Source organism: Elephas maximus, chromosome 4, assembly GCF_024166365.1.
Source record: "Elephas maximus indicus isolate mEleMax1 chromosome 4, mEleMax1 primary haplotype, whole genome shotgun sequence".
In the NCBI taxonomy this organism is placed as follows: domain Eukaryota; kingdom Metazoa; phylum Chordata; class Mammalia; order Proboscidea; family Elephantidae; genus Elephas; species Elephas maximus.
This window is the reverse complement of record NC_064822.1, coordinates 63973148-63990511: the sequence shown is the minus strand read 5'-3', so window position 1 is coordinate 63990511 and position 17364 is coordinate 63973148. Positions and strand designations below refer to the sequence as shown.

Sequence of the window (17364 nt, the reverse complement as noted above, 5' to 3'; positions counted from 1 at the left end):
CTATAATGCATCTTTGCCAATGACATATTTTTCTGCCTTTTTAGGCCACAAGAGCTAACCCTGTGCCACAACCCCTATGGATATGTGCACTTGGAAATGGTCAGAAAATGTACAGCAAATTCTTAGAAAGGGGCAGAAGAGGGTGAGGCAAAGCCTAGGTGGGAAGGGACAGGCCTGAAGGAGTGGGGGGCAAACTTACCACAGAGTTTCCGCAATGCCCGCTCTGAGTAGTTGTCACGGTCACAGCCCTTGGCCACGTGGCTGGTCTGCAGCTCTATGGTGGCCTGAATGTTCCACAGTGGTTCATCACAGGTCTCCAGGCGGATACCAGGGAACAAAGCTAAGCTCCCAGCACCTGGTGCATATTCAATCCTTTTGTTCCAGCCTGCATGGGTGAGACAGAGAGGGCAGTGGAGAGAGAAGGGTATGGCAGCTTCTTTTGTCCATTCTCCTCTTGCCATGTCCACTGCCAGCCTTGAGCTCCTAGGAAAATGGCACAGCCAGGAAGACAGTTACAAGCCTTCCCCCCAGTTATCCCTCCCCTGACCACTAGGCTGGACCCCATGTTTGTCAGAAGGGACAAACAGAAAGACCAAGGGGAAAGGTGATTCACAACATGGTCACAGAGCTGAGCTCCTCACCTTGCCAGCTGGGTTTACAGGTGGGCTTCACCTGGATCTCCACCTCCGCGTCATCTGCTGCCCGCTTCTTCCCGCAGTCATAAGCCGTCACCGTAAACTTGTAGAGCTTCTCACCACTGTACTGCAGCTTCTCCGTGTTCTCAATGTTCCCTGGAATAGGGGGTAGAGGGGAGGACAAATAGGATCAGCAGCACTAGAGAACGTCTAGTGAGGCAAGAGGAGGATTCATGAGTTAATTGAGCAGCAGGTGAATCAAGATGCAAGAAAGTGTCTGGGAGAAAAATGTTCCACATCTGGGAAGGAGGGTGTGAAGTGAGCATCTGAAGGGCAGGAGATGTGGGAACACTAAAGAGAGTAGGCTGACACAGAGCTGGGCAGCTGGGGCGGTCAGGGTATGGACTTACCGTCATTGTCGATGAGGAAGGGGGTGTTGGGCGTGAGGATCTCGTAGTAGCAGATCTGGCTGTACTGCGGGGAACAGTCGCCATCGATGGCTTCCACCCGCAGGATGCGATCATACAGCTTCCCCTCCGTCACAGCTGCACGGTACAGCCGCTCCACAAACACGGGGGCAAACTCATTCACATCATTGACCCGCACATGCACCGTTGCCCTGCACACACCAGAGCAGAAGGAGGGGGAGACAACAAAGCAGGGACAAGGAAGGGAGACAAAGAAGAGTCAGCCAGCCTCCATGCTCCAAGAGAGGAACAAGAGGCTGAGGAGGAACGCAGGTGGTGACACAAAGCAGGAGAGAGTCCATCTGTCCCTGAGCCTGGGGCAGGTCAGCATGCTCACTCCCCACTCCCGCAGAGCACCAGTCCAGGTCAAAGTTGTGCCAGAGTAGGGGAAACTCCAGGGAGAAGGTACTCAAGAGAACTGGAGCTAAGAAAGGGGTGACCGATGTAAGAGCTATGGAATAAGCACCAGGGGAGACCCAGGAGCTGATTTGATGACTTCTGAACAAATGCTATAGGTTGAGGTGCCAAGCAAGGGGTGAGGCAGAGAATTTTGCATCCAGCAAATCCTCCTTCACAACAATCAGATCCATGAGATAATCAAGGAAGATACAGAGGAAAAGCCAAAATTAAAACCAGCCATAAGAAGGACTGTGGCATTTGTACAAAAGGTATAAGTCAGCTGACATGTCTGAGCAGGACATTCGAGCTGTGTGCTGCCTTCTGTACACATGTGTGAAATGTGCATGTCAGGGGTGGCACCTGCTTACTTGTGCCCCAGGTGAGCAAAGCTGGGTGGATGCCCTTCATGCTGACTCCCATAGCCAAGATCCAGGCTCCCAGGACCAAGGAACAAGGACCCTATCTCCAAATAGGAAATGAAGTCACAAAGAACTGTTTATCTCCAATGCCTTTTAGTGGCCCAGGAATCCTGACTGCCAATCTTTCTCACACTCAAATCAGAGTTAGCAGGAACAAGACGTAGGTGTCCTGGACCCTGGCCTCTTTCCTGCTGTAACCATCTCTTCCCCACCCCCTCCTAGAGCTGTATGTGTGAGTGTTATTAACTCTGTGAGTGTGGTGTCCACTGCAGACAGACTGGTAGGCAGCTGCAAGGAGATCGGGATGTGTGCTGAAATGGTCCATCCTCCTCTGCATCATCACAGCTCCCAAGAACTATTGAGCCCTTTACCATGTACCAGGCACTGTGCCATTTAATCTTCAGAGCAACCTTATGAAGTAGGTATCATCACTATCCACATTTTACAGATAAGGAAAAGTAGACCCAGAAAGGCTCAGTAAGTCATAAGAGGCAGAAGCAGGACTAAAACACAAAAAAACAGTTGCCACGGAGTTCATTCCAACTCAGGGTGATCCCACCACGTGTGTCAGAGTAGATCCATACTGCATAGGGTTTTCAATGGCTCATTTTTCAAAAGTAGATCGCCAGGCCTTTCTTCCAAGACATCTGTAGGTGGACTCGAACCTCCAACCTTTTGATTAGCAGCTGAGCACATAGCCTGTTTGCTCCACCCAGGGACTCCAGAGCCAGGATTAAATCCTACTAAACTCTACTATATGCTTTTGTCACCTTGACCGAAGGATCCTGGGGGCAAGAATACCGTTCCTAAATTCTATGAACAGCAGAACAGTGGGTGGATATTCAATGACAACACAGACAGGGGATGGTGAGGGGCTGGGAGAAGAGGATGGAAGCTCAGCTCAGGGAGCAGAGGGGAGGACCCTGAGGCATATGGGGCAAAGAAGGGCTTCCTCACTTGTGGGACTTCTTGGTGTTGGCCCCGTCAGGACCCTCGCCACAGTCGTAGGCCTGGATGGTGAAGGTGTGCTCCTTCTGAGCCTCACAATCCACCGGCTCCTTGGCCCGGATCAGCCCTTCTCCTGTCGCCTTGTCCAGGATCACCGCCTCAAAGGGCACCCCAGACCCATGCAGCCGGAAGCCACAGATCTCACCTGGCCCAGTGGGGAAGGGAAGCAGTGAGGTTCTGCACTACCTCCAGCACCTCCTCTTCCACCCTCAGCTCCTCACCTCTCATTCCAGCTTCACCCCTCCTCCCAAACCCCTGTCCCTTCCCTTGCAGGTGTGAAAGCATGAATGATCAAATGCATAGCTTCCCTCTCAGAGCCACCAGGTCTGAGATTTGACAAAGTCTTGATTCAATTAACCCCTGCCTGCCCATGTCCTTTTCTCTAGCATCCTTTCCTCAGCCACAGTTCTTCAGTGTATCCTATTCCCCGCCTTCAGCCTATTCATCTTGTACTTTCCCCAGGCCTCTTCCCCACACTCTCATTCTCCCCACCCCCAAGACCACCCCTCCCTTCCCTCAACTTCTGCCCTCCCAACTACTTTTCTCTCCCCTACTCTGCCCCAATTACCTGCATAACGCAGGGGGGCGTCCTTGTCCAAGGCAAAGAGTGGTGGGTTCAGCAGGACCGTGTTGTCGTTCTCCATGACGATCCCCTGGTATTCTGCCTCGATCCATGGCTTATGCTTGTTGGCTGACCCCCCAGGGAGAGAAAGGGAGGCACATGTGAGCTGGGCCTCCACTCCTAGGACAGCTCCTGATGGCCGGGGCAAACTCACACCTCAGCACCCTTTCAACCCCCTGCAGGAGCACCTTGCATGAGCACAAGGAGGAGGATGAGGATGAGAAATTAGCTATTGAAGAAGTCAGACGGCCTGTGGGAGGTCACAGCCATCGCCTACAGCAGGATAGACAGTTTCCATGGCAACAGCCTGCCCTCTGGGGATGGGGGAGGAGACCACCATCTCCCCTGGGTACCAGGGTCAGGGGGTGGAGAACCCCCTTTCGGTGCAGGACAGTGGAGACTGGGGAGTCAGGGAGCAGTGGTGGCCACCAAAAGCGCCCTGAGAAAGCGAAGGTGAAGATTAAGGGCAAAGTCGGGATTAAAAAAGAAGGGGATCTAGAAGTTTCCTGATTCCTTATCCGCCCTCCCCACCCCCCCACCCCCGCTTAATTTCCAATCCTGCTCCTTTCACTTGTCACTTTCCAGCCAAGCCCCAACCTGAGGCCATTCTCCCAGAGCCCAGGGAAGAGGAGAAAGAAGGGAAGAGAAGAGATATAGGACAAAGGGAGGGGGACAGAGAGGGGCAGGAATGGAGTACAGGGATCAACGTCAAATGCCTGGACCCAGCACAGCCAACACCCTAAGGGATTATCAAGCTGGCCTAGAAACACAACAAATTCCCTCCCTGCTTCCCACCCCCACACCCAGAACACACTCATAACCAGCACATTTCTACATCCGCTACAGGGCCACCAGACCTCACACTCCCCAAACCCCACATTTTACACAGACCCATGACTTAGTCCTAATTCTTGCCAACACACTCCCCTTCAGCCATCAGCCAATTCAGGGTGGATGTGGAACTCATTCAAGCTCCAGATCCTTCCACACTTCACTAAATCACCCTCACTCCCCAGGACCAGTCTCCCGCTAGCTTGTTGGGGGGCTATGGGGAAGGCACAGTGTTCCTTGGGAGCTCGGCATGTTCTCTCCCCTTCCACATCACCCCCAACCCCAGCCTCCACTGTTAACTCTATCTGGTCCCATCACGCCAAGCCCCAGGCTCTCGAAGCACATTCATAATGGCACAGCAGCAGGACACAGATGGAGGAGGACATATCGACAGAGGGAAACTGAGTCACCAAAAGCCAACTTGTTCAGAGTATTCATGGTGTGCAAGAAATCCTGATTTCCTCTAATCGTCCCCCTCCCCCCAAAAGCCTTCTGGTATCTGAATGCCTACCCCTTTCCTGCTGATGACCACCACAACCCCTTCCCTGATGGCTGAGGAGAAAGCCTCAAGATGGTGCGCAGGAGGCAGCACAGGAAGTGGCAGGAGGCTAAGAAGCCAGGCTGAGGTCAGAGATGGAGGCAGGAGCCACAGACAGGCCAGGTGAAGGAGAACGCAAATGGAGGGGGTGAGGCACAGCAAGGGCAGAGCCAGGCACTTTCTCTACAGCTCGCCCCTCCATCCCTGCCTCTCTCCCTGAGCCTCTAGGCCTTAGTTTCCCAACTTCTCTCCTCTTGACCACCTACTCTTTCCATGTATCCATTACCTTTCACTCACTCCTAGGGTCCCTGTCTCTTCCTTCCTTGGCTTCCTCCTTCCCCTCTTCTCTTTTCTTCCTGATTTTCCTTTCATTCTCCCTTTTTTCTTCCTCTACCTTTACCCTCTCCTATCCCCTTCTTATCCCCCTCCCATGCCTCATCTCTCTTCTTCTCAGCTTTCCCTCTCACCACTTGTTTAGTGCCCTCCCATACCCACTTCTTCCCCTTCCTAGCCTTTCTCCATCTGCTTCCCCCTACCTGAGCCCTCTGCTCCTAGCCCCCTCCCTCCATCTCTCCCAGTCTTTCTGACATCCCCACCCAGTTGAATTTATCTGCTGTCTGCCAGAGAGGGCAGCCCTGGTAACCCACAGCCCAGCTGTGTGCAGCCGTCAGGGTATGGATGCAGAGGAACACGCAGAAACATACGTGCTCCGAATTGCTGAGCTGCAAGGAACAGTTTCTCCCCAGGATGGGATGGAGATGAACCAGATGGAGCTGCCACACACCCTTAGTGTGTGCACACCCCAGTGAAAACAGAGCCATGGAGAGATGCATATCACTGCTCAGGGGCAGTCCTCTGAGATCTGAGATATCTACCAGCATGGAGAAACTGGGCAGGGGTGGGGGTGGCTAGGGACTCCAAAATAGTGATGGGGACCATGTAGGGGTAAGATGACCAACAAGAGAAGCACATGGGTAGAGATGGACCAGAAAGGAGGATGTGGCAAGGGAGATCCTGAGGGAGAGGAGAAGGGGACAGATCTGAGAAAATGGATGGAAAGTGGTATGGTCGGAAAAGGAGCAGACACCTGTCATGTGCCAGAAAGCCTCAATGCCTCCTGCCCCCTATCCCCACATGGAGAGGCCCCTGCCCCTCTTTCAGTGTCCCCCCACCCCCACCTCACTCACCTTTGTTACAGGAGCTGGAGGGGAGAAGGGAGGCCAGCAAGACGGGCAACAGCAGGAGGGTCATGGTGTGGTGCGGGGCAGGGCAGGGCAGGGCAGGGCTGGAGATCGCTCTCCCCTGGGAGCCTCAAGCCTGCTTGTCCCACCTGGGGGAGGGATCCAGGAGCTCTTCAAGGAGGGCAGGGAAGACAGAGGGCACCAGGGCAGTAACAGAGAGGAGCCTGCCGTCTACACTAGTCCACAGGGCAGACCTGGGCAGACCCCAACCTTGGTGGATAAGGTAGGGGACTTGCAGTGGCTTCTATTCGGTCCCTCTCCAGCCCGGGGTCCTCACTCTCTCTCTCACTCCCACCCCATCCCCGCTACTGCAGGATGACGTCAGCACAGCCAGGCACGGATTGATGGGGCTGCTGGCCAATCAGGTGACTGGAGGGGCCAGGTGCTGCAGGGGGGGAGAGGACCAATGGTGCTGGGAAGCAGGGGCGGGAGAATGTGGTAGGCCTTTTTTCCCCTGACTGCAATTGGGGAGCGCAGGGGAATTGCGGGGGCTGGGGAGGAAGCTGGAGAGCCATAGAGGGGGTGGGAAATACGAGGGACGTAGGGAGAATCTAGAAGCTGAAAGCAAGGGGGTGGGGAAGGGACGACGTCAGCCGAGACCTGAGGAGGTGGGGAGGGGCAGTATCCACGTCACCCCTCCAACTCTGCATTAACCCCTTTTCACGACCCATTCCATCAGCAAGTCCCTGCTGCGTGCTTCCTGGGTACAGCGAAGCAGCGCCCTCAGCCTCTACCAGAGAAACCCTGGCATTTAAGCCCCCAGCCCCAGGACTTGAGGAAACCTAGGGACATCAGCAGGGGGAAGGGCTCGGGGGCTGGAGAATGCATGAGATATTTGTGCTCCCCTCACACCCACCTGTTGGGACTGTTCATCAGCAGCTGGAATGTCAGGCCCGCGAAAATGGATCTATCCCGCAGTTGTTGCCACTGCCGACGTTCCCTGCCCCCTCTTCCCGATTTCTCTACTCAAACCAAGATGAGCCAACCCAACCGATCCTGAAGCGGAGGAAGTTAGGAGGCTTGAGAGAGAGTGGGCAGTTGGGGAGGCGTGACACACTAAGTTAGGCAGAGGCCTCCAGGGGAATACATCTGGTACACATGGCTGTTTCAGCACTGGGGACTTGGGGTGGTGACATCGATGACTCCAAAGGGAGAGGGAAATCCCTGGGTTCCAAGCCAAAGAGTATAAAATTCTTCCAAACAACCAACCAAACTCCGCCCCACTTTCTGCTGAGGACTTCGAACTCTAACTCAACACCTGCTCTGAGCTTGGAAGGAGCAGTTCTCCCGGCACCAAACCCCTTCACTCTTTCTGCAGTCCCCCATCCTCCCCTCTTCCTAGTGACTCTATAGAGCAAAAAGTTTGGGTTCCAGCCCAGCAAAGGTGTCTGAGGGAGCTGTGGGGGCTGTAGAGTTTTCTTCACTGTGGCTCCTGGCCAAATGGCTGTCCCCCTTTATTTTCCTACCTCCTTCTCCGGACACCTTCTAGATCTCTGACTCAGCTCAGGGATCTCCGGTATTGTTAGAACTCACACCTAGGTGGGCCTGTGAGAACCCCAACTACTCCTCATAGCCAGGCCAGTTGCAGCTCCCTTCCAGGAGACTGCCCCTGTGGGCTCTGGGACTGTTCCCAGCTCTTTCAGGAGGAAAAACAGGGTGGAGGCCAATATTGACCTTTGGAAAGGTTCAAGTCTTGGATGACTGGCAGCCCAGGACCCTGGACTCCTCCAGGTTCCTTCCTCAGGAAAAGCGGAGGTCAGGCACAACCTTGCCAAGGCCCTGCCCTTCCCTCAGGCTGCCCAGCAGACACTAGCCCCAAACTCAACATGGGCGGAGGGAGGAAGTCTCACAGGGACTCTTATTGCAACAGGGCCCCAGTCCTATAAAAGCCCTGGAAAGCAGAAACTTTACACAGGCCGGTTTCTCCCTGTGGAGGGCTGCCTGGAATCTCTCAGCCCCACCTGCCAGACAACATCTTCACTCCCCTCACCTTCTCTCCTGTATCCTCCTGAAATTTTAATCTCCATTTTGGCCCACCTGGACAATGCCTCCCAACCTCACCGGCTACTACCGCTTTGTCTCACAGAAGAACATGGAAGACTACCTGCAAGCCCTAAGTAATGGCCTCACCTCTCCCAGACCCCTTTCGCTCCCCTTCTTTCTCTTGCCTTCCTTCTTCTCAGTCCCATTGAGAAGGGGGAGTGCTAGCGCTGGAGATTGTGGAAAGGTTTGGGCTGCTGACACCTGACTTGAGATCCAGTTCTAACCAGGGGCAATGCTAAACCAAAACTAGTTGCCGTGAAATCAATTCTGACTCATGGAGACCCCATGTGTGTCAGTGTAGAAGTGCTCCACAGGGTTTTCATGGCTGTGATCTTTTGGAAGAAGGTCACCAGGCCTTTCTTCTGAGGTGCCTCTGGGTGGGTTCAAACTCCCAAACTTCTGGTTTGTAGCCCAGTGCAGGGCAATGCTAAAACAAAACAAAAAATCCCATTGCCCTCAAGTCAATTCCAACTTAAAGTGACCCTATAGGACAGAGTAGAACTGCCCCAGCGGCTTACAACGAACGGGTAGTGGATTCAAACTGCCGACATTTTGGATAGCAACCAAGCTATCCACAGTTAAGGGAAAGCTCACAGCCCTGAGATACTGCTTGTGTTGAGGAAGCTCCCGTGGGCTGGCAGGACCCTTGCTAAGAGATTACCCCCACAGACATCAACATGGCTTTGCAGAAGATAGTGCTGCTGCTGAAGCCAGACAAGGAGATTGACCATCGAGGCAACCACATGACAGTGAAGACCCTCAGCACCTTCCGCAACTACATTCTGGAATTCGACGTGGGAGTTGAGTTTGAAGAGGATCTCAGGATTGTGGATGGACGGAAATGCCAGGTACTTTTCCTTGGACTGGGGGGAGGGGTGGATGAGCAGGTGCCTGTCAACAATTTGGGGCAAAATAAAGTGACCTCTCCTAGCCAGAGCCAGGAAAAATGATTGCCATAGCAGGCTGTGGAGTCCCCAGGCTACAAGTCTTGAGACTAACAGACTTCTGGTGGTCCCCCCACTCTCTCTTACTTCTTCCCCGCCCCTCTTATCACCAGCCAAAAGGGCTAAAAAAGCAGGTCACTCCCAGGCAATGAAAAAATATTTACTCACACTCTAACCTGTGACACTGCTGGTCACCAAACAGCCTCTTTTCCCTTCCCCTCTATAACCCTATTTTCCTACATTTCTCACTTGCTTGTTCCTTCTTGGTCTCCTTTGCAAACCCTAGTTCCCCTATTAATCCCTTAAGTGGGGCTTTTCCCCAGTGTTTTGTCCTTGGCTTTCTCATTCTTGTATGTATACCATCTGTGGACTAAATCATCTACACCCACATCTTCAACTAAAACCGAAAACCCATTGCAGTCGAGTCAGTTCTGACTCATAGTGACTGTATAGGACAGAGTAGAACTGCCTCATAGAGTTTCCAAGGTTGTAATCTTTATGGAAGCAGATTGCCACATCTTTCTCCCATGATGCAGCCAGTAGGTTTGAACCACTGAACTTGTGGTTAGTAGCTGAGGGCATTTAACCACTGTGCCACGAGGGTCCCTCACCTTCAACTACCACCTCTAAACTGCCCTTGACATATATGCTCCAGCCAGAGCTATCCCCGGAGCTTCAGGGAGATGGTTTCAGCTGCCTACAAGCCATTTCCATTTGCATGCCCCAAGGTCAAACTCAAATTCATTATCCTTCTACACAAACCAACTCCTCCTTTTATATTTACTGTCTCTGTTAATGTCAATAACCAGCCATCAAACCAGAGACCCAGGAGTCATGATCAATATCGTTTGTTGCCTTACTTCTGTGCCTCCAACACACACACACACACCATATATAATTAGTCAAGAAGTCTTTATAATTTTTCTTCACTGTCCATCATAATAGCTACTAGCCACATGTGGCTATTGAACATTTGAAATGTAACTAGTCCAAATTGTGATGTGTAGTAAGTGTAAAATACACATTGGATTCTGGGAGAAAATACAAAAAAAGAAAGAATGTAAAAATATCCCATTAGAAATGTTTATATTGATTACATGGTGACATAATATTTTAAATATTTTAAGTTAAATACGATACATTATTGAAATTTATTTCACCTGCTTCTTTTTAACATAAAAAAAAATTTATAGCTTCTAGAAAATGTAAAATTATATGTGGCTGGCATTGGTGACTCACATTATATATCTATTGAAGAATACTGTTCTAGATGGCTCTCATCTGTTCCTAACCACTTTCACTCTCACTACGTTAATTCAGGCCCTCATTTCTCACCTGGCATCCAAACTGGCCCCAGCCTTGACCCTCCTCTAACCCACTCTGTGTACCATAGCCACAAGGATCTGTCTAAAATGTAAATGTGACCATATCAGTCCCTGGCTCAAACCCTTCCAGTGGCCATCTATTACATTCCAGTTAAAGTGCAGATGCTTAACTTGCCAGCTCCTCATTTATCTTTCCCACACATACTCTAGGTTAGAGCCCTTCAGGACTATTTGTCTTCCTCTCTTACCTCTATGCTGTTTTTCCTTGCCAGGATCTTCCCATTATCTCCAATCTAACTAACACCTAACTTTTCTGAAGACTCAGTTCTTCCCTCCTCACTCCTATCCCAACACACTTGCCTGGTATAATAGATGAGTATTTACTGATCCTCTCTAGGGTCGCTATGAGTCGGAATCGACTCGACAGCAGTGGGTTTCATTTTGGTTTTTTTGTTGTTGTTGTTGTTTCTTCCTGTCTTTTCAAGATTGTGAGCACCTTATCGAGCAGGATCTATCCTATGGAAAAGGGCCTGGGTGGCACAAGTGGTTTGTGATCAACTGCTAACCTAAACGTTGGCAGTTCGAAACCACTCAGTGGCACCATGGAAAAAAGGCCTGACTAACTATTTCTGTAAAGATTACAACCAAGAAAACCCTATGGAGCAGTTCTACTCTGTAACACATGGAGTCTCCGGGAGTCGGAATTGACTCAAAGGCAATGGGTTGGGTTATTTCGTTTTTATCCTACAGGAGGCTCAGATAAAAATAAAATAAATAAAATAAATAAATAAATCAGAATTCACCCAGCTCTGGTTCACGGGGTTGGGACTTCTTTTAAGGGACACTTCAGCTGTGGTTGAAAGAGGAGAAAAGAGATTCTCTGGTGGGGCTCCCAAAGAATCTCTCTTTTTTCCCAAAGGCAGGTCAGACAAAAGTCACCAGAGGACAGTTTCCATTTTCACCCTCCCAATTTCACCCAGACTACCCTTCCCCAACCCCACTCACCCTCAGATCATTTGAGGCAGAGCCACTCGAATATCACTATATAGCAACTATGGCCGTTTGGTGGCCTCTAGGAGTAGGCGACAGGAGTCATGCTGGCTCAGAGCTGCCCATTCACTTAGAATGAAGGCGCTGGGGCTGGAGCAAGACTGTATTTGCTGTGGAGTGATAGGGGGCAGCTGGGGTAATTTGGGAAGCATATCAGGGGACCTGCCTCTCAATCTTTCTTTATTCCTGTCTTCCCCTATAGACAATAGTAACCTGGGAGGAGGAGCAGCTGGTGTGTGTGCAGAAAGGGGAGGTCCCCAACTGAGGCTGGAAACACTGGCTGGATGGAGAGAAGTTGCATCTGGTGAGCTGGGTGAGGGCTGAGGCGGGCAGGCACGAGTAAGGGTGTCTAGAAGAAGGGCCTCCAGCTAGGATGCACCCCTTCCCCCAAGGAAGACCATCAAAGAAGGAAAATATAAGGACTGAGAAGGGTGGGGAGAGGAAGAAATAGAGTGGCCAAGGTGGCCCCCAGGTATAAGTCTGATGACTGTCCATAAATCATAACTGGGAGATGGAGGTTTAGCCATTTCCCATCCCCTGACCAAGCTACCTTCCTTCCTCTGGGGTGAAAAGTTGAGGGTTTGGAACAATGATACAATTCCCCATATATCAAATGCTCTTGTCAATGTATTCTGAAGGACTAAGTGGAGGTCAGGGACTTTGAGAAAGGAGCTCTGGCTGGTAAGGACCTTATTTCTCTGTCTTCATCTCTCTGCTCTCTCCCCAGGAACTGACTGCCAGGGAGGCAGTGTGTGAGCAGGTCTTCAGGAAGGTCAGATAGCCGAGAGGAGCTGAGGGCCTGCTCCAGACAGTGCTGGGCGTCCACCGATCCCTTGTGCTTGTGCCCCCTTCAAACCCAGATGTCCCAGCTCAGCAGTTTCTTCCTCAGGCCACTTCCCATTTCCCCTGCTTCCTCCCTCTCCATGTTAACCTGTAACTTGCAGGCCAAAGTCCTTTGTTTCTCACATTCCACTACCCTATAATAGCTGCCTCATAGTCAGTTCAAGGTCTGACCTTCTGAATGAAAGAAGCAGACAAAGGGGAAAGGGCCTTTGAGAATGACCACCTCCACTCTCCCTCATGACTCATTTGGCCCCTTACTTTCCTTCTAAGAAAGAACTCAGCTTTGGGCATTTGAGGATTAGTGAAAATTCAATCTTGGTGGACCTTTTGGAAAACTATGATGGGGGTTCAAGATTTTAAACAGAAGGTAATGGTAGCTCCATTCCTCCTTTTCCTTGTCCTTTTTCTCAAGAAAGCCTTGTAGGCTCAACAGAACCACTGGCCCTATCTAGTGTCGTCTCCAAGGGATACCCAGACCCTTCGAGACTGTGGGCGGATGGAGCTACTGTTTCCCCCGCAGGCAGCAGAGGGAGCTGCTTGCTGCAATGGCAGCCAAACCAGAAACCCATTGCTGTTCAGTGGTTTCCAACTCAAACAACCCTTTAGGACACAGTAGAACTACCCTGTAGGGTTTCCAAGGAGCAGCTGCTGGATTTGAACTGCTGACCTTCTGGTTAGTAGCTGAGCTCTTAACCACTGCACCACCAGAGAACCTCAATTTCCCTCATCACCCACCTGTACAGGGCTCAAGTGACTCCATGTTTACAAACATCTGAACACACCCTGACTATTTTATACTTCCATCCTACACGTTGGAAAAGAGACATGGGACAGGGAGAGGCCTTTGTCCAGTGCTAGGGAAGTCTGGGAGCTTCTAAACAGTGACCAGGCCTCCATGTTTGCCTGGGGAAGGACAGGCAGCAATAAGGCCAGAAAAGACTGAAAAGGAAGCAGGGGGATAAAACAAGGCCAAGGGAAAGAAAGATGAGGGACATGTGGATGTAAAGGCAACAAGCAGTAGGGGAGAAGACCAGCAGACCTGGCTAGAGGGATTCTCTACCCTCTGCTTAAAGCCCAGAAGTCTGGAGAGAGGGGAAAAGCAGAGGGTCTGAGGCCAGCAAGGCCCCTTCCCTATGGTCTCAGAGTCACAGTCCTGGAAAATAGCCCAGAAGGGTGGGACCAGTTCAGGGCCAGTGACAAGCCAGCCTCTGGCTTCCTCCCTACCTTCGGGGGCAATGACTCTTGGTTCTTTCAGAATAAAAGTCATGTGAGGCAAGAATCAGATAGAAGTGGGATCAATGTGGGATGGAGGTAGAATTCTGGGTGGCTGGGTTGGGGTGGGCGAGGAGAAGAGGATGGAAAGTCCCTGGCCTGTGTTCATCAGATAAACACCCATGCCCCCTCTTCCTGCAATGACTAGACCCCTTACCCAGACATGACAGCCACTGAGGTTCTGGCCAAGGAGAACTAAGCTTGCAACGCTGATCCTACCACACACACTGGGATGAAGTTAGGAAAGAGATAGAAAAGAACTCAGAGTGGAACTGAAAAGCCTGTTCCCTACCCAGCCCCTTACAGATGTCCCCAGCAGAGTAGAGAGTGGAGAGCTCGCCTCTTGACAAAGCCACCTAGCAGAAGCTCCAAGGGCTGATGGATCCCACCTTGTCCCTTTCCAAGGTGGAGCAAAGCAGAAAAAAAAATGCTTCTGTGTATACTCACTCATTGTCCCAAGTCATTGGGTCCACACAGTTCCAGGTCATTCAGTTCACAGTGCAAGCCCAAGCCTCTCACCACAGGACTTTCCTCTGCCATGGTCTTTATGCTAGTCCAATGTCCTGACTTAGGAGCTCATAGGCCTCCGTGGTGACTGTCAGGGCTCAATCTCCCCAAAGTTCCAGTGACCTGGGTGTCTAGGCTATCCACCTTTCAAGTCCCTGTCTCCCAGGCCACCCCAACCTACCCCTCCAGGAGCCAGAATCCAACAAAGATGACTGGAGACCCCTCGAGGAACACAACCACCAGAGGCGGGCTGAGCAGCTTCAGAGGCATCACCAAGGGAATGGAAGCCGGGACCCACTGAGACTGTGGGCAACTGGGACTGCTGTTTCCCCTGAGGGCAGCAGGGGGAGCTGCTCCCTGCAGCAGGGGCCAGAAATCCTCCGTTTCCCTTTCTCTCACACACACGTATACACACACACCCCATTTCCCGACTTGCATACTCGTCCTTATAGGACCCTTATTCCTTGTTCAAATCAGGCTCCATTCATCTCCAGAGGTAAGAGGAAGTGACCAGAGGGACCAACATGTAAGTAAAGGAAAGGCAGGGGAGGGGGCAATGCTATGGAAGGGTGGGTCCCATCTCCAGCCCTTCCTGGGACACACAAAGTTGTGGAGCCCTGGACTGACTTTAACCTTTTTGGCCAGAGTCTTAGATTCCCAGGGATATAATCAGGAATCCAAATGTTTCCATGTGTGTTGGAATAACTGCACACTGCTAAGCCAGCCCAATGCTTAGGGTCCTGCCCCACTCCCACACTGCCAGGCTCAGATATCACAAATAGCTTTCTAGCCTGAACTCCAAATGATCCTTCAGCCTCTGTAAAGTCCAAAGGTCAATCCAGATCCTCTCCCCAGAAGAAAGTGACCTACAGTGTACACGAAGGACAGACACAGGAAGCAGAGGGACATGTGGTGCACAAGGACTCAGGCTCTGCATTCTGGAGGGCCTGAGAAGACACAAAATGTAAAGTCTAGCCATGTTCGCCTCCCCAGTTGCCCCACCTCTCCACTGGACCACCAACTCCCTCATCTCCCATCCTGCCCCCACATGCCCAGGCTTGCATGTTGAAAGGGTGCTCAGGTGGAAGCAGGAGAGTTTCAGCTCTAAAGCCCCAAAGGCCAGCCAGCCAGGAGCCTGATCCCATAACATGGCTGGATGCCTCATTGGCAGCAGGGGACCCTAGAGGACACCACAAATCCTAGGATTCTAGAAGAGAATAGAGACCTGGACATTTTGGCCCCTTTCATTTATCCAAATGTCACCCCCATAAGGCAAGAACCACATCTGGTCTAGGCTTAAGTATCCAAAGGTCAGTAAAAGGCCTGCAATCCCTGATGTGGCTGAGGTTGTCGATGAGGGTGGGAAGGCTGCCTCTCCAGCCTCTCTCTGTTCCTCCACAGGCTGTTCTTCCTCCTAGGAAGAATACTCCTGCTCCCACTGGGAACACCTCCAATGCCCCCACCCAGCTCTCTGGGAAACCTCTACGACTTCCCCACTACATCCCCTCAATTATGATAACACACCAGGGACTTCCCCATGAGGCTGGCCTTCTGGACCACTGACCTGGACCCGTTCCAGGACTGTGTCCATGGTCATGAGCAGACGAGGGTGGGAAAGCCCTTGTAGGTACAGCAGGAGGTGAAAGGGCAGGGAGTGAGGTGGGCAGATCAAAGGGCTCTGGGAAGGACTCTGAGGTAGCAGACCTGGGTTTGCAGGGAAGATGGAAAGAAAGAAACAAAGATGGTAGTCAAGGCATCCAAGGCCAGGGGTGCAAGTGACAACCCAGAGAACCCTGCCTAACCAAGAGCTGGGATCAGCACCCACCAGGCCTTCCTCTTCCTCCACCAGATCTCAGCCAACAGGCTGAATCCTGGCCAATTCTGTGGCCAGTGATCCACACTGAATACCCTCGCCTACCAGATGCAATTTGTGTTCCAGGGGACCGAGATGGAACTGACCTTGCACACTCACCCTTCCAGCAAAAACAAAGGGGACCACTGTCTTTTTCAAAGCTTCCTGGTGTTGTAGGGGGAAAAAAAAACCCACAAAGTTTAGTAAAGCAAAAAGGAAATTTTATTTGGCATATATTCAAAAAGACAAAAGTAGGAAGCAGACAACATGCTGCCTCAGCCATGTCTGCCCGAGTCCAAGGAAGATTACAGAGTCATCAGTATATATTAACATTATAAATGGGAAAACCATTGAAAGCTTCACCTTTCCACAGTTTGGCTAGAAACTGTGATCCTACATTTTGAATTGTCTTTTTCAATAATCATTGGTACAAGTTTCAGTAACCGACAGTCAGGAGGGTCTTCATTGGTCCAACAAATTTCTATTCACTAAATGCTAATAGAAATGATAAAAGTGGAAAGTCTTTTGTGTTCTGGCTTATGTGAAAAGTTCCCTAAAAGATATTTTCCAGATTATTTTGTCTATTGTCTTTATACCTCAGGGCCCAGTTGATGTGCCCTCGTGAGTCCAGCTCCAGCTGGGTCACATTCTCCATGCTCAAGGACAGGGAAAAATGACTCTAATATTATTTCCTAAACCACTGGCTCACCACCTAGCTGGGGGTGAGCTTCCTGCCTCCCCCCACTCACCATTCCCAAGCCTCACTTCCCTCTGCCCTCAGTTTTGCTCTGGTCACTGAAGAAAGGGGGTGGCCTTAGCAGCCTCAGTTCTGTCCCCCAGTGAGCAATGCCTGAGCAGAAGGTCCCCAACACAGCCAGGCCATCGGGTTCATGGATTAATCACTTGCCTCTGGGCCTCTAGATGAGCCTAAAATTGTACCCCAGCTTGGAGGGGAGTGTTGCATAGTGGTCAGGTGAGTAGGATCTGGTGTCAAACTGCCTACATTAAAGCCTGGGTCCACCTCTTACTTGCTGTGTGAACATACACCAGTTACTACCCTTGAGTACATAAGCCACATTCACCAGCCATTCATGGCAATGCCAAGAGTACTTCCTTCCTCCTCAGAATTTTGTGAGGATTTCATGTAAAATCACTCAGCATAGTACCTGGGACAGAGTAAGCGCTGACGAATGTTAGCTATTATTACCTTTATTACTTCCCTATCTCTTCACTTAATGATTGAAATTCTCTTAACTGGAAGCAAAACCTTTTAGTCTACAGTTCAGGATACAGCATCAACTGGCAATGCCCCTGAGGTAACACAGTGCATTATATTTATACTAAAGTATCAGTGACTGATACCAAGAA

The 17364-nt window shown here is 51.0% G+C and overlaps 2 protein-coding genes across 5 annotated transcripts in view; one reads left to right on the top strand and one right to left on the bottom strand.

Annotated features, from left to right (window-relative positions):
* Nucleotides 1-14425, bottom strand: part of CLSTN3 (calsyntenin 3) — a 35506-nt gene extending 21081 nt beyond the window's left edge. The window contains exons 1-9 of one of the 4 annotated variants that reach the window (XM_049882344.1): nucleotides 14085-14425; nucleotides 8291-8630; nucleotides 7017-7156; nucleotides 6107-6249; nucleotides 3497-3619; nucleotides 2878-3073; nucleotides 1046-1254; nucleotides 642-791; nucleotides 200-385 (exon numbers count right to left, since the gene is read on the bottom strand). In XM_049882344.1, the coding sequence (XP_049738301.1) occupies nucleotides 200-385; nucleotides 642-791; nucleotides 1046-1254; nucleotides 2878-3073; nucleotides 3497-3619; nucleotides 6107-6170 (928 nt within the window). In that variant the 5' untranslated portion in view covers nucleotides 6171-6249; nucleotides 7017-7156; nucleotides 8291-8630; nucleotides 14085-14425. The remainder of the gene's footprint in view (nucleotides 1-199; nucleotides 386-641; nucleotides 792-1045; nucleotides 1255-2877; nucleotides 3074-3496; nucleotides 3620-6106; nucleotides 6250-7016; nucleotides 7157-8290; nucleotides 8631-14084) is intronic. The other 3 variants (XM_049882348.1, XM_049882345.1, XM_049882346.1) reach the window with 3 other exon arrangements.
* On the top strand, nucleotides 8139-12470 carry RBP5 (retinol binding protein 5). The gene is given in 4 exon segments (XM_049882362.1): nucleotides 8139-8277; nucleotides 8873-9051; nucleotides 11725-11826; nucleotides 12250-12470. Coding segments are annotated over 4 exon segments (408 nt in total). The 5' UTR covers nucleotides 8139-8204; the 3' UTR covers nucleotides 12304-12470.
* Nucleotides 14426-17364: the final 2939 nt, after the last annotated feature.